Source organism: Dendrobates tinctorius, unplaced genomic scaffold (assembly GCF_039654945.1).
Source record: "Dendrobates tinctorius isolate UK_male_01 unplaced genomic scaffold, ASM3965494v1 ptg000060l, whole genome shotgun sequence".
Lineage (NCBI taxonomy): Eukaryota > Metazoa > Chordata > Amphibia > Anura > Dendrobatidae > Dendrobates > Dendrobates tinctorius.
In genome coordinates, this window is record NW_027361728.1 from 7,293,840 (window position 1) to 7,319,260 (window position 25,421).

At 42.6% G+C, this 25,421-nt stretch overlaps 1 protein-coding gene across 1 annotated transcript in view; it reads right to left on the reverse strand.

Annotated features, from left to right (window-relative positions):
* Positions 1 to 25,421, reverse strand: part of LOC141092484 (probable cation-transporting ATPase 13A4) — a 374,510-nt gene that overhangs the window by 16,204 nt on the left and 332,885 nt on the right. Inside the window, exons 26-28 of the mRNA XM_073578655.1 lie at positions 19,851 to 20,022; positions 17,163 to 17,344; positions 11,737 to 11,825 (exon numbers count right to left, since the gene is read on the reverse strand). Coding sequence (XP_073434756.1) covers positions 11,737 to 11,825; positions 17,163 to 17,344; positions 19,851 to 20,022 — 443 coding nt within the window. The remainder of the gene's footprint in view (positions 1 to 11,736; positions 11,826 to 17,162; positions 17,345 to 19,850; positions 20,023 to 25,421) is intronic.

The following is a 25,421-nucleotide window of genomic DNA, read 5'->3' on the forward strand; positions in this document are numbered from 1 at the left end:
ACAAAGCACAACTTCTTGAATCTATACACTCCGCTTTGAAACTGCAACACCCAAGAGAAAAAAAGTCAGTTATGGAACGCTTAGGATTGATACATGTTAAAGGGAATCTGTCACCACATTCGACCTATCTAAACTAATAATATGAGCATACAGGTTATAGAATGCTGAAAACAGTCCTACCTGTGTGTCTTAAAACAGCTGTGTTGTTGCTGAGAAATCTATTTTTTATGCAATTTTTATCTTCCAGCAAGAACTGTGCAATAATATACCGTATATAGAAATAAGACTAAAAAATGTCTTTTGAAAGAATATTTTATTCAGAAATTTCATGGTATAAGTTTGTTTTTCTATACATGTTGCTGGATTTGGCATCACTTTTGTGGTTTCATGGTGGCTCTCTTGAGAGAATGTTCTTGGGTCGCCCTCCCAGGGCTGTGGGGTACTCGGTACTGGGCCGGTGTCAGGGGGATGTGTCACAGCAGCGGTGACCCGGTCCATGGCCATGGGCGCCCAAGCAATGGGGAGATGTAGTTAATGGTAGGATAGTTCATGACGCCACCCGTGGTGTTTGGCAAATATGGTGTTAAGCCAATGCTGCATACAGATTGGCTGGGACTGATGGTATGTGCAGCTTAGATGGTAAAGCTCCCCACAGGTGGAGCTGTAGTCCCAGGGCAGTGTAGATGTAGCTGGCGCGGGGATGTAGCAGTGCCGAAAGCGTAGGGAACAGACAAGACACAGCGGTTGCAGTTTCTGTACCTTTACTGAGTATATGCAGTCCAGAGTCCTGATTACAGATGGTATTGGAGCAGGTTAGCCTGGAAGCAGATCAGGATTCTCTCTCAGCAGAAGGACTGTGCAGTTTCCTTCCTAGCGCTTTGTAGTGTGAAGCACTCCAGTACTTAGTTACTCTGAAATGCCTCTCAGATGTTCCTAGAACTATACTTGTATGACAGACAGCTGTAGCCTCTCTCGGGGACTCCTCTCTTCAGTCCTGGCTCTCTATTCAATTGCTTTTGTGTCCCAAGTCTGTGCTGGGAGCAGGGCATTTACAGCCTCCTGCTCCTCTGGTATCTGTGGTAGGACCGTCAGTATCCGTACCACCGTGGAAACCAGGCTCCAGTTCTGTGCGCTCTCAAGCTGATGGAGCTGGCCTTCTGCAGCTCAACCTCTCAGCTTCGCACCTCCCGTCTGCACACTTCGCCCTCTGCAGACTATCTGATCCTTCTTCCTCCTGGCCCTCAGAGGACACTCCTCTCCAGAAACCTGGTTCAGAGTTGAACTGTGTTGCATGCATTAGGTTAACTGCTGGAGAGACCCATCACTGCTTCCAAGCCTGGCATTACCCTCCCCTGGAGGATGGCAAAGCCAGTGTGGCGACCATACCCCTGGGGGCGCCACATTCTCCTTGTAAGGCATTTCTCCTTTTTTCCCCCTTTTTGGAGGTTCTTGTCCCTTTCTTTTTAAATTTTTTTAATATTTTTTTCCGTTGATTACTGTTAATAAAGAAATTAAAGGGAATCTGTCACCACTTTTTTCGAATATGAGCTGCTGGCACCGCCATCAGGGACTTATCTACAGCATTCTGTAATCCTGTAGATAAGCCCCCGATGTAAACTGAAAGATAAGAAAAAAGAGTTAGATTATTCTCACTTGGGGGGTGGTCCGGTCCGATGGGTGTCGTGGTCCGGCGCCTCCCTTCTTCTAACTGTGACGTCCTCTTCTTTCCTTCCTGTCATGGCTCCGGCACAGGAGCACAGCTCTGCCCTGTTGAGGGCAGAGCAGAATACTGCAATGCGCAGGCGCCGGACCTCTCCCGGCACCAGCGCACTGTAGGACTCTGCTCTGCCCTCAACAGGGCAGAGCAGTGCGCCTGCGCCGGAGCCACAACAGGAAGGAAAGAAGAGGACGGCATTGTATGAAGATGGGAGGCGCTGGACTGGACCGCGACACCCATCGGACCAGACCGCCACCCCCCAGTGAGTATAATCTAACTCTTTTTTTCTTATCTTTCAGGTTACATCGGGGGCTTATCTACAGCATTACAGAATGCTGTAGATAAGCCCCTGATGGCGGTGCCGGCAGCTCATTCGAAAAAAAGGGGTGACAGATTCGCTTTAATATATATTAGTCAGTTTATAATGCAAGTATAATAACAATTTTATAACAGAAATTTATATATATTTTGTCTAATAAGTGTATATCATGTGTTCAAGCAATGAACTTTAACATCCATTGAATCAGGTGACCTGTCAGACGCCGAGCACCTGAATGACAAGTGTACTGTTTTTTCTATTTAAGAAACTTTTCATGATACTTGCATGTGGTTTTTTTTCCTGAGGAAGGAGTTCTGTGAAACTTCGAAACGCGTTGAATAAAGACCACTGTAATAGTAATTGTTTATAGTGATTCGCAGCGCGGATTGTCTGACCACTTTTTTTCTATCCCGCATCATCTACGTCGGTCCCTCGTGGATCTGTGGTTTCTGCAGCAGCGGATCCTCCATGCTTATTACAAGCTCCATCTGGTGAGTGTATTATTTTTAAATTGATATACCTACACTGGATAATTGTACTATTTCGCTATTTCTCTTCTATAGCATCCTCACCAGAACCTGAAAGAGGTAATTTATATAACGTGATAAAAGCTGATTTCTCAGCAACAACACATCTGTTTTAAGATACACAGGGAGGACTGTTTTCAGCATTCTATAACCTGTATGCTCATATTATTAGTTTAGATAGGTCGAATGTGGTGACAGATTCCCTTTAACATATCTATCAATCCTAAGAGTTCTGTTATGAATGAGTCACCGTAGGAGGCAAAAACAGAAATGCTAGCTAAGTCCAGAAAACCAGAGAAGTTGGCAGCTATCAGATTGCAGACCCCTGAACCTATCAACACAACTAGCAGTAGCCGTGGGGGGTTCCTACGATGCCCTAGACCCCTCGATCACAGCCGGAGGACTATATAGCCTAAAGACAGAAAGGGAAATCTAAACTGCCCCAGAGCAGACCCCAAAGCAAAAGGCAGCCCCCAACATATAATGACGGTGAAGCAAGAAGAAAGAACACTAACACAGACAGAAAGATAGACTGAGCAAAGACGGGGCCCAAGCTAACTAGATAGGAAAGGACAGGAAGGCTGCTGTCTGCAATCCATGAAAAACCCTATGAAAATAAGAGCCAACAAACTGACAGTGAAAAAGGCCCTGAAGACGCTAGGCTTCAAAAAGTCTATGTCAGTACTCAGGAATATTCTGAAGACAGAGCAACCGGCAAAAGGAGATTCAGCTCACCCCAGCAGGGAATGGCAGAATCCAAAAAGCAAGGCAAACAAAAACAAAACACAAATGCTAACAGGCAAAGCAGAAAACTTAGCTTTAGAGGAGCAGACTGGTCTCCTAGAAGTCCACAGAGAAATCACCCGCAGGGCAGAAGGGCGTCGGCAGCCCTATATCCAGTCCGTGACTCCACTCAGCCAGTCATCATCATTAGGCTCAGGTGCCTGATAATCAGGCTCATTACCTTCCTTTACCAGAATAGGGAGTTCACCAGACCTCAGTGACGAAGGGGAAAATGAACTCACAACAGAGTTCCATAGCTCCGTGACTTTTTTTATCTTGGTGTTGCAGCTTCAAAGCTGAGTGTATAGATAGATTCAAGAACTTGTGCTTTGTATTTGCTCTATGCCAAGGCAAATGGCAACATCCTTTGAATCAGGTGACCTGCTAGATGCAGAGCACCTGAATGACAAGTGTACTGTTTTTTTCTATTTAAGAACCTTTTCGTGATACTTGCATGTGTTTTTTTTCCCTGAGGAAGAAGTTCTGTGAAACTTCGAAACGCGTCGAATAAATACCACTGTAATAATAATTGTTCATAGTAATTCGCAGCGCGGATTGTCTGACCACTTTTTTTTCTATCCTACAGGCTCCGGTGAGGACACTGCCTGGAGAGCTTGTTTTACATGAAGTGGGTGTTATCAGTGTGATGTGTAATGGTTACCAGTGTGATGTGTAATGGCTGCTCGCTGCTCTCCTGATCTCTCTGCAGAGCTGTGTGAGATTATACCCAACACATCTGCCGATTGATCTCAGGGCTGCAGTATTGTTACAATACAGCAGAGCTGAGAGAAAAGCATAAAATGTTAAAATGTGTTTGAAAGAATACAAATTTTATTTTTCCTGTTCTGTGTTTGTTACTTGTCTCACTGGTAACTCCCCCTTCATGCACAATAAGCTCTGGGCTATCTCCAGGCACCATCCTAATTAGAGCCTGGAATAGGTCATTAATATACAGTGATAAAAGATGATTTCTCAGCATCAACACATCTAACATGAGACACACTGGTAGGACTTTTTTCAGAATTCTATAACTGTTATGCCCATATTAATAGTTTAGACTTTGTCGTGTTGAGCAACAGCTCCTAGGATACTGAAGTAATAACCATATCACTGGTTCCACAACTGATGGATTCTGTACTGCAAGTGAAACTGGTCATCACATACCAAACCTAAGGTTTAACACAGTATCTGCAGACACCATCAGAAGACATTTCCATGACACCGTGGTACAAACAGATGTCCAGCTACAAATGTTCCATTGATCTCATCCCACCTCTCCCACCTCTCTTATGGCGCACAGCAAGATGGGAAAGGAGCAGTTGTCTTGGATGCAATGATAGCTGAAGATTGGCTTGAAGACCACAAGGGCAATGTCACGATCAGGCCCTGACTAGTGAACTTCACAACTGTCTTTCTCCTGGGACTAACCCCTTCCTGACATTGAACGTACTATTCCGTCCATGTGCCCTGGGACTTAATGCCCATGGACGGAATAGTAGGTCATACGCGATCAGCCGTGCTCACGGGGGAGCACAGCTGATCATGGCAGGGTGTCAGCTGATTATAACAGCTGACACCTGGCACTAAGTGCAAGAAGCAGTCACGGACCACTACCAGCACTTTAACCACTGACACACTGCAATCAAATTTGATCGCAGCGCTCAGGTGGCATAGAGAAGCATCACACTGTGAGGGGGCTCCCTGTGTGCTTCCCTGAGACCCTCAAAACGCGAATTGATCACGTTGTTCCGAGGGCCTCCTCCCTGCAGACCATGGGATCCAAGATGGCAGCAGGGTCCTTCTGGGTCATGTAGGGAGGTGGCTTGTCATTGCCTGCTGAGAGCAGGCACCAGCAAGCCTCCTGCACTGCCTGTCAGATCGCAGATCTGACAAAGTACTGTGCAAAGTGTCATATCAGTGAACTGACACTATTAGTAATGTCTCACTATGGGGCAAAGTAAAAAAGTTAAAAAAAAAAAAAAACAACATGTATAAAAATATTTTTTAAAAATTCCTAAATAAAGAAAAAAAATAAATATTGTTCCAAAAAATACATTTCTTTATGTAAATAAAAAAACAATAAAAGTACACATATTGAGTATTGCCGCTTCTGTAACAACCCACCCTATAAAACTGTCCCACTAGTTAACCCCTTTAGTGAACCTATTAAAAAGTCAAAAAAATCAATGCTTTATCATCATACTGCCAAACAAAAAGTAGAATAACACGCGATCAAAAAGACGGATATAAATAAACATAGTACTGCTGAAAACATCATCTTGTCCTGCAAATAACAAGATGCCATACAGCATCATCAGTGAAAAAATAAAAAAGTTATAGCTCACAGAATAAAGAGATGCAAAAATAATTATTTTTTTACATAAAATTGTTTTTATTGTATAAAAGTGCCAAAACATAAAAAAGATATAAATGAGGTATCGCTGTAATCGTATTAACCCAAAAAATAAAACTGCTTTATCAATTTTACCACACGCGGAACGGATTAAATGCCTCCCCCCAAAAGAAATTCATGAATTGATAATTTTTGTTCATTCTGCCTCCCAAAAATTATAATAAAAAGCAATCAAAAAATGTCATGTGTCCAAAAATGATACCAATAAAAACATCAACTTGTCCCACAAAAAAATAAGCTCTCACATGACTCTATGGGACAAAATATGGAAAAATTATAGCTCTCAAAATGTGGTGATGCAAAAACTTTTAGCATGTGAAAGCTGCCAAACATAAAAACCAACTATAAATAGTAAATCAAACCCCCCTTTATCACCCCCTTAGCTAGGGAAAAATAATAACAAAAAAAGTATTGATTTCCATTATTCCATTAGAGTTAGTGATAGGATTAGGGCTAGGGCTAAAGTTAGGGTTAGGGTTGGGGCTAAAATTAGGGTTAGGGCTGGTGCTAAAGTTAGGGTTAGGGTTGGGGCTAAAGATAGCATTAGGGTTGGGGTTAAAGTTAGGGCTAGGTTTAGGATTGGGATTAGGGTTAGGGATGTGTTAGGGTTAGGTTTGTGGTTAGGGTTATGTTAGGGTTGGGATTTAGGGCTTGGCGCGTGTTGGGGTTAGGGTTGGAGTTAGAATTGGTGGGTTTTCACTGTTTAGGCATATCAGGGGCTCTCCAAATGCGACATGGCATCCGATCTGAATTCCAGCCAATTCTGCGTTATAAAAGTCAAATGGTGCTCATTCCCTTCCGAGCTCTGCCATGTGCCAAAACAGTAGTTTACCCCTACATATGGGGTATAAGCATACTCAGGATAAATTGCACAGTAACTCTTGGGGTCCAATTTGTTCTGTTACCCTTGGTAAAATAAAAAATTGGGGGCAAAAATATCATTTTAGTGGAAAAAAATATGATTTTTTATTTTTATGGCTCTATGTTATTAACTTCTGTGAAGCACTTGGGAGTTCAAAGTTCTCAACACACATCTAGATAAGTTCCTTGGGGGGTCTAGTTTCCAAAATTTGGTCACTTGTGGGGGTTTCCACTGTTTAGGCACATCAGGGGCTCTCCAAATGCAACATGATGCCCGCAGACCATTCCATCAAAGTCTGCAATCCAAAACGTCACTACTTCCCTTCCAAACCCCGATGTGTGCCCACACAGTAGTTTTCTCCCACAAATAGGGTATTAACATACTCAGGACAAGTAGGACAACAACTTTTGGGGTCCAATTTTTCCTGTTACCATTAGGAAAATAAAAAATTGGGGACTAAAAGATCATGTTTGCGGAATAAATATGATTTTTTTTTTATTTTCATACTCGGGCTTTATAAATTTTAGTGAAACACCTGGGGGTTCAAATTTCTCATCACACTTCTAGACAAGTTCCTTATGGGGTCTAGTTTCCAAAATGGGGTCACTTATGGGGGGTTTCCACTGTTCAGGAACATCAGGGTCTGCCCAAACGCGACATGGCGTCCGATCTCAATTCCAGCCAATTTTGCGTTGAAAAAGTAAAATGGCGCTCCTTCACTTCCAAGCTCTGCCATGCACACAAACAGTGGTTTACCCCCACATATGGGGTATCAACGTACTCAGGACAAATTGCACAATAACTTTTGCTTTCCAATTTCTCCTGTAACCCTTGAAAAAATAAAAAAAATGGACCTGAAATAATTTTTTTTGAAAAAAAAGTTAAATGTTCATTTTTTTTAAACATTCAAAAAATTCCTGTGAAGCACCTGAAGGGTTAATAAACTTCTGGAATGTGGTTTTGAGCAGCTTGAGGGATGCAGTTTTTAGAATGGTGTCACTTTTGGATATTTTCTGTTATGTAGACCCCTCAAAGTGACTTCAAATGTGATGTGGTCCCTTAAAAAATGGTGTAAAAATGAGAAATCGCTGGTGAACTTTTAACCCATATAACTTCCTACCAAAAAAATTTTTGGCTCCAAAGTTGTGCTGATGTAAAGTAAACATGTGGGAAATGTTACTTATTAAGTATTTTGTGTGACATATATCTGTGATTTAAGGAGATGAAAATTCAAAGATGGAAAACTGCAAAATGTTCAATATTTTCACCAAATTTCCATTTTTTTCACAAATAAACGCAAGTCATATCAAAGAAATTTTACCACTAACATGAAGTACAATATGTCATGAGAAAACAATGTCAGAACCTCCAGCATCCATGGAAGCACTCCAGAGTTATAACCTCATAAAGGGACAGTGGTCAGAATTGTAAAAGTTGGCCCAGTCATTAATGTGCAAACCACCCTTGGGGGTAAAGGTGTTAAGCTATGGGGTGGCATAATATATGGTATCCAAATTCCTATAGTTTTCATTGAAGGTACACTACTAACAGCTTGGTGATACATTGATTTGGTTGTGTAATCAGTTCTATGATCATTTCTACAGAGTCTCAGGACCTATGTTTCAACACTACAATTCCAGGTCACGTTGCTCATGCTATTGTAAGTGGCCTGCGTGGCCTAAATGTGATCGCATGGCCTGCAGCGTTTCCAGAGTTGTACACATTTTTTGCGTGCCCAAGTGATTCAGCGAGACAGAACATTCCTGAGGCACATATAAATAACCTCATTGATAGTATGCCAAGGAATTTCCATACATGATGCTGATAGTGTATAGATTTTGATATTTTGGAAATTTTGTGTCGATTTATTTATAGCTAGCTGAAGAGCCCGGCGCTGCCCGGGCATAGTAACTAACTGTGGTTAGTTATAGCAAATTATAATTATCCTCCATCCCATAGTCCCCTGCCCACATACCCATCATGCATATCCACGATTCCATAGGCCCGTGCTCATATACCCATCATACATATCCTCCGTCCCATAGTCGAGTGCCCATATACCCATCACACATCCTCCATCCCATAGTCCCATCCCATATACCCATCACACATCCTCCATCCCATAGTCCCATGCCCATATACCCATCATACATATTCGCATCCCATAGTCGAGTGCCCATATACCCATCACACATCCTTCATCCCATAGTCCCATGCCCATATACCCATCACACATCCTCCATCCCATAGTCCCGTGCCCATATACCCATCATACATAGCCTCCATCCCATAGTCGAGTGCCCATATACCCATCACACATCCTCCATCCCATAGTCCCATGCCCATATACCCATCATACATATTCGCCATCCCATAGTCGAGTGCCCATATACCCATCACACATCCTTCATCTCATAGTCCAATGCCCATATACCCATCATACATATCCTCCATCCCATAGTCCCGTGCCCATATACCCATCATACATATCCGCCATCCCATAGTCCCGTGCCCATATACCTATCACACATCCTTCATCCCATAGTCCCGTGCCCATATACCCATCAAACTTATCCACCATCCCATAGGCCCATGCCCATATACCCATCATACATATTCTCCATCCCATAGTCCCATGCCCATATACCCATCATACATATCCACCATCCCATAGGCCTATGCCCATATACCCATCATACATATCCTCCATCCCATAGTCGAGTACCCATATACCCATCACACATCCTCCATCCCATAGTCCCATCCCATATACCCATCACACATCCTCCATCCCATAGTCCCATGCCCATATACCCATTACACATCCTCCATCCCATAGTCCCATGCCCACATACCCATCATAAATATCCACCATACCATAGGCCCGTGCCCTTATACCCATCATACATATCCTCCATCCCATAGTCGAGTGCCCATATACCCATCACACATCCTCCATCCCATAGTCCCATGCCCATATACCCATCACACATCCTCCATCCCATAGTCCCATGCCCATATACCCATCATACATATTCGCCATCCCATAGTCGAGTGCCCATATACCCATCACACATCCTTCATCTCATAGTCCCATGCCCATATACCCATCATACGTATCCTCCATCCCATAGTCCCGTGCCCATATACCCATCATACATATCCGCCATCCCATAGTCCCGTGCCCATATACCCATCACACATCCTTCATCCCATAGTCCCGTGCCCATATACCCATCATACATATCCACCATCCCATAGGCCCATGCCCATATACCCATCATACATATTCTCCATCCCATAGTCCCATGCCCATATACCCATCATGCATATTCGCCATCCCTTAGTCGAGTGCCCATATACCGATCACACATATTCTCCATCCCATAGTCCCGTGCTCATATACCCATCACACATCCTTCATCTCATAGTCCCATCCCATATACCCATCACACATCCTCCATCCCATAGTCCCATGCCCATATACCCATTACACATCCTCCATCCCATAGTCCCATGCCCACATACCCATCATAAATATCCACCATCCCATAGGCCCGTGCCCTTATACCCATCATACATATCCTCCATCCCATAGTCGAGTGCCCATATACCCATCACACATCCTCCATCCCATAGTCCCATGCCCATATACCCATCACACATCCTCCATCCCATAGTCCCATGCCCATATACCCATCATACATATTCGCCATCCCATAGTCGAGTGCCCATATACCCATCACACATCCTTCATCTCATAGTCCCATGCCCATATACCCATCATACATATCCTCCATCCCATAGTCCCGTGCCCATATACCCATCATACATATCCGCCATCCCATAGTCCCGTGCCCATATACCCATCACACATCCTTCATCCCATAGTCCCATGCCCATATACCCATCATACATATCCACCATCCCATAGGCCCATGCCCATATACCCATCATACATATTCTCCATCCCATAGTCCCATGCCCATATACCCATCATGCATATTCGCCATCCCTTAGTCAAGTGCCCATATACCGATCACACATATTCTCCATCCCATAGTCCCGTGCTCATATACCCATCACACATCCTTCATCTCATAAGTCCCATGCCCATATACCCATCATACATATCCTCCATCCCATAGTCCCGTGCCCATGCACCCATCATACATATCCGTCATCCCATAGTCCCGTGCCCATATGCCCATCATACATATCCTCCATCCCATAGTCCAGTGCCCATATGCCCATCACACATCCTCCATCCCATAGTCCCGTGCCTATATACCCGTCATACATATTCTCCATCCCATAGTCCCGTGCCCATATACCCGTCATACATATCCTCCATCCCATAGTCCCGCGCCCATATACCCGTCATACATATCCACCATCCCACAGTCCAGTGCCCATATACCCATCACACATCCTCCATCCCATAGTCAACCATTATGACATCATAATGAGTGGCGGGGCTTGATGACATCAGCGTCGCCATGACAACCATTGTGACATCATAATGAGGGGCGGGGCCTGATACGCACACACTGTTTCCCCATTATGTAGATAGGGGCATTATGACATCATATTGAGGGGCGGGGCTTGACGCGCACACACTTTTTCCCCAGTATGTAGATAGGGGCAAAATTGTTTGGTGAATTGAAACGCGCGGGGTTAAAATTTTGCCTCACAACATAGCTTAGGACACTCTCGGGGTCCAGACATGTGACTGTGCCAAATTTTGTAGCTGTAGCTGCGACGGTGCGGATGCCTATCCCCGACATACACACATACATACATACATACACACATACATACATACATACATACACACTTTGAGCTTTATATATTAGATTTGCATATTTTTAATGTCTATCAATTCTGTAATTTCCATAACCTCACAACCTTTCTTCCCTGGTTTTTGATTTTCATTTTTTTTCTAAAGCTGCATAACATACTGAAATACTAGTTATGCATTTTTACATTAATGGCAGTAAATATAGTATAAAACATTAAATTATTTTCAGTTTGGTAAAAATTCCAGATCTATAGTAAATAAATCTAATAAAATATATTATTATTATCATTATTATTACTGATTTCAATACTCACTTGTAAGCCTCTATATATGCGTTCAATATCAGCAAATAGAATAAAAAGACAAACTGCTAATTGTATTGGTAGAAGAATGAAAAATATATCTGTCAAAATAAGAAAGACAACGGTATTATGTTAATGCGTATCATTTATTTGTGCTCTTAATCTCAGGGCCTACAACAATGCACTGTAAAGCTGCATATTCTGTAAATGATGTATCATTATGTTAATTGAGAGTTGTATGGTCTCTAATAAGCTTAAGACAGGCTTTCTATCATGTGATGGGAACCCTCTAGAGTACCAGGGCCGCCATCAGCCCTGGTACTCTACGCCATTACTGCCCTTAATGCTGGATGGGGCCCGATGACCAGCAACACACAGTGTTGGCATAAAGTGAGACTAGGGACTTTTTTTTTTTAAGTGGCGGAGGAATACAGTGCGGAAGGATACCTACCTTCCGTCATTGGATTCCTGCAGCCCGTAGAGAACGGCAGCATCATCTGATGCTGCAGTTCTCTACCCAAGATCGTCGTGGGACACACTCGTGGACTGCTTCGGATCGTGGGTGAGTATTTTTGTGGTTTGTTATGTTAATATTTATCCCGGAAAAGACAATGGCTTCGGGGAACAATGTGACAAGTATTGGTAAGTATGTTACTCTATGTTATATGTACTGTATGTCTATGTATGTATTGTATGAATGTATTGTATGTATGTAGTATATATGTGGTATGTATGTAGCATGTAGTATGTATGTGGTATGTATGTAGCATGCATGTAGTATGTATGTAGCATGCATGTAGTATGTATGTGGTATGTATGTAGCATGCATGTAGTATGTATGTAGCATGCATGTAGTATGTATGTAGCATGCATGTAGTATGTATGTAGTATGTATGTAGTATGTATGTAGCATGTATGTAGCATGCAGTATGTATGTAGCATGTATGTAGTATGTATGTAGTATATATGTAGTATGCATGTAGTATATATGTAGTATGTATGTAGCATGCATGTAGTATGTATGTAGTATGTATGTAGCATGCATGTAGCATGCAGTATGTATGTAGCATGTATGTAGTATGTATGTAGTATATATGTAGTATGTATGTAGCATGCATGTAGTATATATGTAGTATGTATGTAGCATGCATGTAGTATGTATGTAGTATGTAGCATGCATGTAGTATGTATGTAGTATGTATGTAGCATGCAGTATGTATGTAGCATGTATGTAGTATGTATGTAGTATATATGTAGTATGTATGTAGCATGCATGTAGTATGTATGTAGTATGTATGTAGCATGCAGTATGTATGTAGCATGTATGTAGTATGTATGTAGTATATATGTAGTATGTATGTAGCATGCATGTAGTATGTATGTAGCATGCATGTAGTATGTATGTAGTTTTTTTTTTTTTTTTTTTTTTAACATTTAACACATTAGCCGGATGATGGGACTACTACTGTCCCATCATTGGCTAATGTGTCAATCACTGTCATGGTAGCAGGCATCGCCCGATGGGACTTGTAGTCCCATCGGACGATGCTAGCACAGCCCCCCGGCAGGCCGGCACAGCCCCCCGGCAGGCCGGTACAGACCCCCACAGGGTGCACAGACCACCGGCAGGCCGGCACAGCCCCCCGGCAGGCCGGTACAGACCCCGGGCAGTCCACACAGCCCCCCGGCAGGCCGGCACAGCCCCCCGGCAGGCCGGCAGAGACCCCCGGAAGGCCCGAAATGACGGCGCATCATGATGCGCACACACCGCGCATCATGATGACGTCAGGCCGTCAATCAACTGAACTTCCGATTCCGATGCCGAATTCCGATATTGAAAAAATATCGGAAGTCGGTATCGGAATTCCGATACAGCAAGTATCGGCCGATACCCGATACTTGCGGTATCGGAATGCTCAACACTAATAATAACTAATTATGTATTAATGATGGGTACATGTCTGTATTCAGATGTGTAGTGTAGAAGAAAGGGAGAAAGTGGGGAATGTGCTCTGGAAGCAGGGCTCTAGGTAACTATGCATTATTTTATGCAAAGATGAGTCCTGACTAGAAGAAATGATGGCGTTCTGTGCTACATGAAAAAGAAAAGCAAAGATGAAGAACTTCAGCTAGAGATGTCACTTTTCACTGTACACTATATACAGAGCTTCTGTAATATCAGATAGGTGAGGATATGGTGCAGAAGATGAGTTTTTCCAAGAGTGGGCGGTAGGACTGTGGAAGGTTTGAGGTGTGGAGGCGGAGCCGGGGTGGAGCCTGAGTGGAGTCTCAAGGAGGCCTGAAAATTTTGGCAGTATGGGGCCCAAAAATTCCTAGTGGCAGTCCTGTAGAGGATGCATATGAATAGTTTTGGCAAATAAAGTATGAGAGAGAGAGTCTGGACAACCCACTACTAAAAGTGGATAGGTAAGGTCTTAAGAAATTGGTGCCAGAAAGAAGATTATGGCAGTATGAAGTCTCTTCAATCTTGTAGGAACATTTTCATACAATATTCACTCCAAAACGGTGTTTCAAAAGTGATGGCGTGCTCAAACCCTTTTAAAGTCCAGGTAAATTTAATAAGATAATGGAATTCTCACTATGTGTTGATGTTTTAATATGGATAGGTGCATATTAATTATTCCTTAGATATGGAATTTTATTTATTATTAGTGAAGAAACCCTTTTATTGGTTGTACATCTAACTGATGGATACCCTGTTTTTATGTTTTGTTTTGCTTTTTATCTGATCTAGGGCCTATATGTTGTATAAACTTTTTTTTTTTAAATATATTTTCTTTATTGGTGAATATAGAAATCCAGTGAAAATAAATGGTGAAAATTCCAAATTCATAGCATGGTTACAAGATCCATAAAGAAGGCATAACATATGTGACGCCTAGGGGTGACGTGCTTCCTACAGTGGACCCTCTGGATCACGGTACCGAAGCTCCCTCAAGTGAGTGGACCAGGTGGAGCCAACCCCTATACAGGGATTGTTAGGGGCAGGTCCGAGGGGGGCAGATACCATGACAGCTGGCACCGAGAGGGACGGCTCAAGGAGAAACAGAGAAACAACTCAGACTGGACTGGTGGAACTGACGGAGACACAACCAGGATGGAGCAGGAGGCTGGGGACAGCCAGGTCAGAGCAGGAGGATGGGAACAACTAGGACAGAGCAGGAGGCAGGGAACACAGATACAATGGAAGGCAAGGACTAGCCTAGGAGAAAAAAGCATAGACAGGGTTAAATGTGAATAGTGGGCAAGTACCCACAAAAGGGGCCTAGACAAGCGTATGAGATGCATACGATAATCAGGCGCCTCCATTATGGAGGAGCCGACTGATATACCCTGAGACAGCACCTGATAGAAGCAACAGCACTTCCGGATCAGGTGCTGCAGGGTTAAAGGAACGGCAGAGCACGCGACCGCTGCCTAAGATGCATGCGCAGATCCGCCGCCGGCCAGGAGAGACCGACAGCAAGGGAGAGATGCGCTGGGACCCCCGACCAGCAGGAAGGTGGCGTGCCGAAATGGGGAGGTAAGGCTGGTTTCACATTAGCGGGGTTTTTTTGCGCAGCGCATCGTGCGCTTCCATGCACATGCGCACCTATGTTTAACATGGCGTGCGCATGGTCTAGCGTTTGCACGCATTCGTATGCATTTTCTTGTGCATCTTTTTTTAAGGTGTGCGCCTAGGCGCGCGAGATGCAACCTGTTGCATTTTTGGGTCCGTCCAACGGCGCCGAAAATCCGCATGCACACGGAATGTGTCAAAATAACGCATTACAGTCTATGGGAACGCAGGCGTGCGCATGGACATGCGTACGCATGCGTTTGAAGAGTTAACATGGCTAGAAACTGGTTAAAATGCATGCACCTAAAAACCGCAAACGCATGCAAAAACGCATGATGCGTTTTTGCATGTGTTTCTATTGTGCACGAAGCTCTGCGCTAAAAAATGCTAATGTGAAAGTAGCCTAAGTAGAGGAGCGCAAGGTGGGCGCTGCAGCTGCGGATATGACAGGCGGGGCGGGCGCAGCAGCTGCAGTCATGACAATAGATCTATGCATTTCTGGTGTATAACACGATTAAGTATTATTCACCCAAAATGCATATATCTATACAATGTCTTCGCCAAGCATCCTGAGCTGGATTTTGTCCTCATTGTTATATGTGATTAAGGCCTGTGTGTGTGTGTATTTTACTAAATTGTGTGGAATAAGTATCACAAGAGTTGAGTGGATTTTTTGAAAATCAAATTTGCCAACTTTGCCAGTTTCTTCCAAACTTTGGCCGATAAATTTACATGAATCTCAATACTTGAAAACATGCAATTGCTCAGAAAATACATGTAGGGGAGAGATGAGACATATAACCAAGCTGACTAAAACTACTCACACACTACAGAAAAGAGAGAGAGTGAGTAAAGACTACACTGGCCATAAAAACTGACACAATACTGAAGAGCGCACGAGAAAGCATCCGGCTGATCATAGGGGCTTACACACTAAAGGACAGAGAGAGACTTACCCAGTAACTCTGGAGATAAAAAAAAATCTCTGCTGTAACAACTGTGCTCCATTGGGAACCACTGATCTGTGATGGCCCAGGTACTGACCACCACTGTATAAGGTATGATAAGATGATATAGCAACAGGGCATTATTGGGAGGCCCATGTGGCAGAACAAACTAATGGTTCAGCAATGTGGGAAGAAGTGTAAGGCATGTTTTTACTTTGTGAACTGCAAATCATATCTTAAAATGTTTGAATTCACGTAAGACCACAAACTTCAGGAGATTCGACTTGAGTTTGATCTTCCATAGATGGATACACTTATCTCTAATTATTACTTGTTGTCAGACTGCAGTTTGAGTATTAACTAATAAAGTACTTGAGAAGCTCTCATCATACATCTTTTCATACAAATAATATGGGTCCCGACTCCCGATTCATCAAGACCAGTGATTTTCACGTCAGTCTTGATAAGGGAACATGCTGGAGTCAGCTGCTCCTGATTCATTAAAGGTGCAGGATTGCTTGATGAGTGGTGTGTACCTTCATGAGACTTGTCACAAGTCTTACTCCATTCATTGAATTTAGTAAGATTTCTGTCATAAGGAATGTCATAGCTCTTCATGATTTAGACGTACTGTGGTGTTACCCCCGCCCCATCACACCCCCATTCTGCTATGGCTTCACTCATTTTGTCAGAGCTGGCGAAACTGGTGTGAAAACACCAAAAATTGCAACATTTTGGGCAACTGACTGTTGTCCAAAAATGTAGCAACTTTTCAAAGCAATATACATCAGAATTCTGGTGAAATTGCTTTGATGAATCTAGGCCTTTATTTCAAAGTCTTATTAGCTATTTTACTTGCTACAAGTTCTCATTGCACATTACTTTCTATGGGTCTATAATAGTATACTTACAGTTAGTATATATAGGTTTTCTGAATGGTTTTCCCTTGGAGAACACAAAAGCAACAACCACACAGCTAATAGTTGTTACCGACCACAATGTTGTAGTTTCAGAATTTTCATACTCCGAATATTCTGGAAATTCTGTGCTTCCATTTGTAAAGATGAAATTACTAGTACTAGCTACACAAGCACTATAACAGAAGAAATAAATAATTCTATAAACATAAGAATAATGCAGATCAGACCATTATTATACTTTATCTATGACAGTAGGGTATCCAAAAGAAAAGTTGTCAAAAATAACAATATGTGAAAAAAATCGCTTTGCTCCCAAGACACAAAACACGTGTTGCTCCGTATGATCAGATATACATATTAATCTCTATAGTTGTTTATTGATCTGCATATTATGCAAGTGCGACACATTTAATTTTACTGATTGCTAAAGGAAAATGTCCACAGGCACATCCCTAGTGGCTATGCTGAGCATCTTCACTATGGTGGAACATTTAATTTTTCTACATCAAAATATAGTGGAAATGATGCATTTCTCAGAATGGAAATCTCCAGAAAAACATTCAGACATTAAGTCAGTAGAGAATGGTGAGAGATTTCAGCTTTAAGTTGTATAGAATTATGAAAGTAGCCATGGAATATAATATACACTATAATTTGGGATCAGTACAAGATAAACCAAGAAATATACTCAATGACGCTCAGCTTTTTATGTAGGTATTAGCTAGATGCAACTTATACAATTGGACCTATTATTCACTTAAATTACAATGTCGGACAATGGCTTTGTGAGTTATTCCTCAATTTTACCGTATGTTGTTCTTGGATTTGCTTTTCAAAGTAATAAGAAGAGATTCTAAGCCACCATTTATATTAGACAAATGTTAGCCACCGCCCTGATATAGATGAGTTCAGTCATCACTCTAATGTGAATGGTAGCTCCAGCCAACTGATTGTCAGGTGAGATGCTGATCAGGTATTGTATGTCCAATTTCAGACTGCTGATCAATTTGTCTTGCTGAAGATTAGCCGTCAGCCGAGATGTGTCAGAGAAGACAGGAGCGAATGAGCAGTCCTGTGTACAGGAGCCGCAGCTGAGATGGCTGTCAGGCAAACAATCGGCCGAAGCATCATTCGAGTGACAGCCATCTAATTTGTAGCCGGGCATTAGCAATAAAGTACAAAGGGTAAATCTATTGCCCAGCTGTGGATGAATATATCATTTGCATAATATACACAGTGGAATAGATCTCTTAACTGTACCTAAATTCAGTTCTTATTGACTTTAAAAAATATGTCTACACTAGACATCAGATCTCAATTTTTTTCTGATAACATGTTGACTAAAATAGCACATAAAGTGGGTCCAAACAGGGTCTTCACTTTACATTGGTTAAGGACATGTACTAAAATAAATAATACACATTTAAATATGAAATACTTTTCTAAATACCATTATTTAGCAAAAATATATGCTTTATTTACTGCACTCTGTCAGGATTCAAAGACGGTAGCTGCTGTAATGTATAATGATTTGACCTGTCTCTTTAAGAAAGGAAATCTTGTGACTGAAACGGTATAGACAGGAAGTGAGTTGGGAGAGTTTCAGTTTCAGTTGAGCCTGAGGAGAGAAATATTATGCTGTGTGCTGGAGGAAGAAGGAGAAGAATAAAATACAGTTAAAGCATTCTCTCTTGAATTTCTTATACCGTGTGGACATTACAGCTACCATCAATCACAACTTGTCCTAGATTTTAAAGGAAGTAGTAAGGGCTGGAAGAGACAGAGGTCATATCAGAGCAGTGTCCTGTCACATTCCTCGGTTCAGTCAACCTGACAGGACACTAGGTGGAGACGAAGTAAAGCAGAAGATAAACACCTTTCTTTAGCTGACTGAAAATAAACATCCATCTCAGTCAGCCTGATAGTTTTATTGCGTCTGTCTTGTCCTTCATGCAGTCCATCCTACTGCATGTCCTGGCTGTTGCCATGCTTAAAATCCTAACAGAGTGCAGTAGATAAAACATACCTTTTTGCTAAATAGAGATATTTAGAAAAATGTGTAATATTTATTTTATTACATTTCGGAGAACCCCTTTAAATGACCCCACCAGCATTTTGTTTATTTCAGCACTGGAGTGGTTCTACTAACATATGGTCCCTGCACCTAGTAATATACTTACCAGCTGTTGTTATCAACTCTTCCCGGAGCTGAAACAGTCTTGCATCACTATCTTGTGACCGCAACTTCTGACTGACTGTAAGTGAGAGGTAATGGTCACAAGCTCTCAGTGTAAGTCTATGAGACACTCATTCTGGCCCTGTTCTGCCTTTCACAGACTTACATTAAGTTGTGACTTTTGGATCACCCAGCAAACACTGGAGTCACAAAGTGCTGGATACTGACCGATGCAGCGCCACGATCAGATGAAGATGGCGGCTGGTGAGTATAGGACTAAGTGCAGGTAACTTAGATTAGAGATTCCACTCCAGAGCAGTAATTAAAAAATAAAAAACACTGGAGTGGTGCTTTAACATAAGCTAAGATTGCATTTTGGCTATGCAGAGATGCAACTTTCTGAAAAAAGGAACACAAGGACTGCTTTGTATCTAAATATCATTCCCCAGGCGGAGCAGCTTGTTGGTGCTTCCCAGCCATGACCCTGTTCAATGGAAACATACCTGTAGTTAGATGTGCTGTACCATGGCTGCCTCTGTACAATTACAAAGGCGCAGATCTGAATGGCCATATTTAGAAGAATGTTAAACATCACTGATAGCAATAGAGGAGGTGATATCAGTTGTGCAGGAGGTCTGTAAGGAGCCAGTTTGGGATAAGCTTGTGTTAAACTCACTGTTATAAGAGAGGTAGAGAAAAAGGAACAATTCAATTAATGTGCAACATTTTACATATTGTCATATCAATTATCTGTTAGATCCCCGCAAAGCAAGATCAGGTCAAGTCATAAGTTCCGACGAGACTCTCATGAAGTACTAATTTGATTTTTAAAGTAAACTCATGGTAAAATGCCCTGACTCAACATCATCCTGACTTTACATTAAGTAACTGTACTATGAACATGTGCAATACCTTACAAAGGATCCATTTATTGTCACTGTTATCGAGCTCATACACCTTCCCATAATATCTTATCAAATCAGAACACATTCTAAAAATTCTACCTCTGGTTGTTGACAATAAACCGCGACCAGAATGTAGAATTGAAATCATGACCACCATTACAATTCTCTACAATATTATTGTCCAGTATGAATGAATGGGTGCAGCTGACTCCCCTGCTTGGGGGGGATTCTGTGCTAAAATAAAAAATACAACAGAGCAGCACTGTAAATAAAATCTAAGCTTATTTGTTCTGCTAAGGCTTAAGTGCTCTAATATTACCATTGCCTCTTCTAATTCCTGAACATCTAGGAGTATGTGTGCATTGGTGGAATAGGAATGTAACTTTTGTAAACACTTAAGCACCAGACCTTATTCCATACAATGGCAGATTTCTACCCCCATCTCTTGTCTGTTAACATTCTACAGTGTGTAATTATTTGTTGATGACATGGTGAGATTGTGTTTTATGCCAGGCATTAAACAGAAACTTTTTGTTCTTTCATGGAGACAATTAAAGTTTCTGTGTAATCTTCTGATGATGCCAGAATGTATACCCAGGCTCGCATTTACCCCTCCCATTCCATTTTCTATTAGCTAAACATGTGTAATTGTGTGTGTACTGTGGTCTAATGTCATTTTGTTAATAGATTCACCAATCGCTGTCTTTTCCAGCACCGATTTGTGACAGCGATTCTGACTCAACAGATCACAGTGGGGTGTATGTGTGATCCGGAAGTTGCTACTAGGGTTCGCTCAAATTTGCCTATAAATAATCAGTGTGTTGATCGTGTGCAGTCATTTGTTTTTTTTACTCAGCAGCTATTAATCTTTTACAGGACAATTTACAGTTTCCCATCTTACGAATTGCAATCTGTCAATAAAAATTTGATGCCACACTGATGGTCCATATGGCATATGATTTTTTTTCTCACACCCATCAGATTTCAGAGTGAAATTACAGTATGCTGCCATTTTTTTTCATTCCAAATAAAGCTGAGAAAAAATACAGAGAACTGCAGTGCCTCATTGAATAAAACTGATGCAATTTTTTATCAGATAGCTCTCGTCCGAGTTATGCGCCATTGTAAGTCAGCCCTTACAATGTAATCTTATGGAGCCTTGTTCTGACACTCCATAGACTTATATTGTAATAGCAACTTCCAGCTCACGCATATAGCTCAGACTGAGCCTGTCACTGTAAAACTGCAGCCGAAGACATGGCCCAGCCCATAAACACCCCCATGCCCCCCTGGGGACACAATATGGACCCTCTATACCACACAGAGGGGGACCCAAGCCTACCCAACCTAGGGAAGGGCAGCGACTGGGATTCTGTGGCAGCTGGGCATGTGGACAAGGAGAAGACACGTAGGACTTGATAAGACCGCACAGCTTCAGGTATAAATAGCGTAAAGTTTACTAAAGTCACACAGTACATAAACGAAACAGGGCTATGCCAAGCTCCCGATTCCACACCTCCCAGATGGGTACCACCCAGTGGGCCTCAAGGCACCAACGGATCACTGAGGCACACATAGGTGGGACATCAGGATACAGGCAGGACATAAGGGTACATAAGGACATCAGGACACAGACTGGACATCAGGACACAGGCTGGACATCAGGACACAGGCTGGACATCAGGACACAGGCTGGACATCAGAACATCAGGACACAGGTTGGACATGAGTACATCAGGATACAGGTTGGGAATCAGGACACCAGAGTCACCGGCAGACATCAGACAGGAGTCGTTTGGTTCCAGACATCTGACACAACCTAAAGGCACCAATGCAGTCATCAGGCTCCAAGCTCCAGGCAGTGGTCATCAGGTTCCAGAATACGGTTGTCAGGCTCAGGGCATCGGACCTAGGAAGGTACTCAAGCATGATGGTGCTAGAACCGCAGGATTGCTGGGCCTGCATGGAGCTAGCACCGCATAGTAGTCAGAACGTAGAGTAGTAGATGCTAAGCAGGAACACCAGTTATAAGAGACTCAAAGTCATTGGGTGCGAGGCTCCAGACACAGAGGAATTCCAGAAACATAACACAGCAGACATTGTTCAGACAGTGTCAGGTACAGGACAGGTACAGGATCAAGGATCCAGGCCCGGATATACCACCTCCAGGGTGGGGCGCAAGAACAGGACAAAGCAGGAATGAAGGCAGGGACATTGGTACCAAAATATAGACAGGAGAGGTCAAGGAACACACATGGCAAAGTTCAGGAGCTTTGTGAGTAGCTCAGGCAATGCCCAGCAGGGAAGGGGAAGGTTATATAGGAGCTGCTCCTCAGAAATAGGCTGTGGACAGCATTTCAAGTACACACACTAACCCTGATAAAAGCAGGGGAGATGTGGCCATGCATGCCCTAAGCAAATACAGAAACCATTACAGCACAATCAGTGCAGGAAATGAGGCTCAGGGCACCTGGCAGCGGTTGCACACCCAGACACACGTGGAAAGTCATGCACCAGCTGCAAGTGACCTTGCAACCTGCGGACAGCTTGCACAGCGGCAACCAGGGACCACACATGCGGATGGTCATGCAGCAGAGCAAAGACCTAACACCACATGTGCAGCTACGCAGCAGAGCAGGGAACTGAGCAGACTCCATACAGGTAACAGCCATCAGTATCCCAGCTCAATTAGGGGGAAAGGAGCAAAGGGTTAAAGCAAAGACATGCATTGTCACGCCGACAACCAGGTACAGAAAGAATGGCGTGACAGAGCCCACAATTCGGAATAACTATCATTAGACCCAGAAGAGGACTGAAACGATGTTGGAAACCGGGGTAGATGGCAATTGAAAAATATATTAATAATAATAATAATAATCTTTATTTTTATATAGCGCTAACATATTCCCCAGCGCTTTACAGTTTGCACACATTATTAATGCACCTACACTGCAGTAAATGCCAATTTACACATGTATACCTTAAAAAAAATATTAATGGGAGTGCTTCTTTAAGTGGGGAAAGGACCAACCTGGTATACAGCAATGTTTATTTTTACCGTACCTTCTGGCTTAGAATCGTAATGCAATTTAACTAAGGCCTTATTCACTTGGTCAGTTTTCCCATCTGTTTTTTTTGCCTGCTTAAGCAGCATCAGCAAGTCACACTGTGCGCTATTATAAATCAAGGTCCCCTTTCACAGGAATGATTTGCACAATGAACAATCGCAGTTGGAATCTGATTTTTAAAAACTGCTGCAGATCAAAAGCAATAGCTTTTGAACTATTGAATAGATTCAGTTTTAAAAGTGCTCAGTGACCTGGGGAAACTGAGAAGGGATTTATTTTTTTTGTAAAACGGACAACAGTGAATACAATATACATAATAAGGATACAAATTGTACCTGATAAGGACATGCGGACCGAAAATGGACAAGAAAATGGGGGAAAAAACGCATCTCAAAATGCAGTTTTCATGTTGAAAAGGGCATGATTTTGAAATTGGCTGTGTGAATAAGGCCTAAATATGTTATAGTAGCTTCTGATGGCTATTAATTTTAGTGCATTGCTACTTTGATATTATGCTTGCATATATCCTCCTAATACTGTTAAATTAACCTAACATGTACAGTTTAATTTTAAAGTATCTCTTTTTTTTTCACCTTCATATAGGTTTTAGTAATGTTCCTTGTGTGGAATAAAATACTTACCAGTTGTTGTCTTCTACCATTTCCAGTAAATTTCGGCACCGCATGACCAAAGTTGTGACCTGACAAATCACACTAGTGTTTGCTGGGCGGACTGTAAGTCACTTCTCAATTTAAGTCTATGAGACTCGAGGTTGTTATAGACTAAAGGCCCCTTTTCATTTAGCGATGCAGCAGCGATCCGACCCGGTCAGGACCGCTGGTGCATCGCTAAATGATCGCTAGTGAGCTGTCACACAGGCAGACCTCACAGTGATGCAGCAGCGATGCAGCGCACGATACCCACCTTTCACACACAGCGATGCTGACATCCTCCCGCCCGCCTCCACGCGTCGCTCGTCAGCGCCAGCAGGAAGCGCCCGACGAGAAATGGAACCGGACATTCTCGCGCGATCAGCGATGGACAGCGGTCGAGTGGTCGGAGGTAAGTATCACACATAGCGCATGTGTGATACTTCACAAAATCGGTGACATTATAGCGATATCGCTAGCGATATCGCTATGTGTAAAACCCCCTTTACATTAAGGGCTCATCTCCATACGTGAGAAAAAAAACATTCCGTTATCAGGACCAAAAAAAGGACGAGTGACATGCGAGTACAATGCGATTTTCACACCTAGCATCCAATTTTCATCTGAGTGCATTGCGATTGCTATCTGATTACATTGCGATTTTAACATGAGCTTTTACATACAGCAGTTCTATGTCATTCACACATCATTTTCAAAGGAAATATTTATCAAAACACACACATAGAATATATATATATATATATATATATATATATACAGTATATATATATATATATATATATATATATACACCCAATTGATAGACAGATAGAATAAAATCCGGCAATTTGTGTGCGTATACTGTAAAATCACACTGACAGGTTAGAATAGAATAGATAGAATAAATATATACACAAAGATTACATGCATACTGTGGTGTAGTAACCACTGTGTCCGCTAGTGGGCGCTGTGTGGATGTCCCAGGAGAAAGGATGAATGGCAGAATACTGAATGGCCATTATGTATCTCAAAGTGGGTGGCTTTGAGATGGAGACTTATGTGTTGATCAGCAGTGATACTGCTGAGGTGCTGCTTTAATGTGACAGGGAGAAGTCTCCAGGTAACTAGGGAGATGGGCGGGCCAGTTACCTACAAACCCACCCAGCGGGTGTGCTTAAAGAACACTGTTGTAAAGAGTGTGTAAGTGCTTGAAGGACCTGTGATGAGGTCAGAGTCATATGACCCGGTGGGCTTGGCTATGAACCATATAATGTGGCCAGGGTAGGTCACATGTGGTGAATGCAAGGACCTGGTTGGTGCAGTGTGGAAGGTCCCGCTGAGATGGAGCTTCCTGGCTAACAGCCTGTGGAGGGGCTGTGGTGAATGGCTGCACGTGTCTGAGAGTTCCCAGGGGAGAGAATGAACGTCTGCAGTAAGCTGAAGCAGCCATG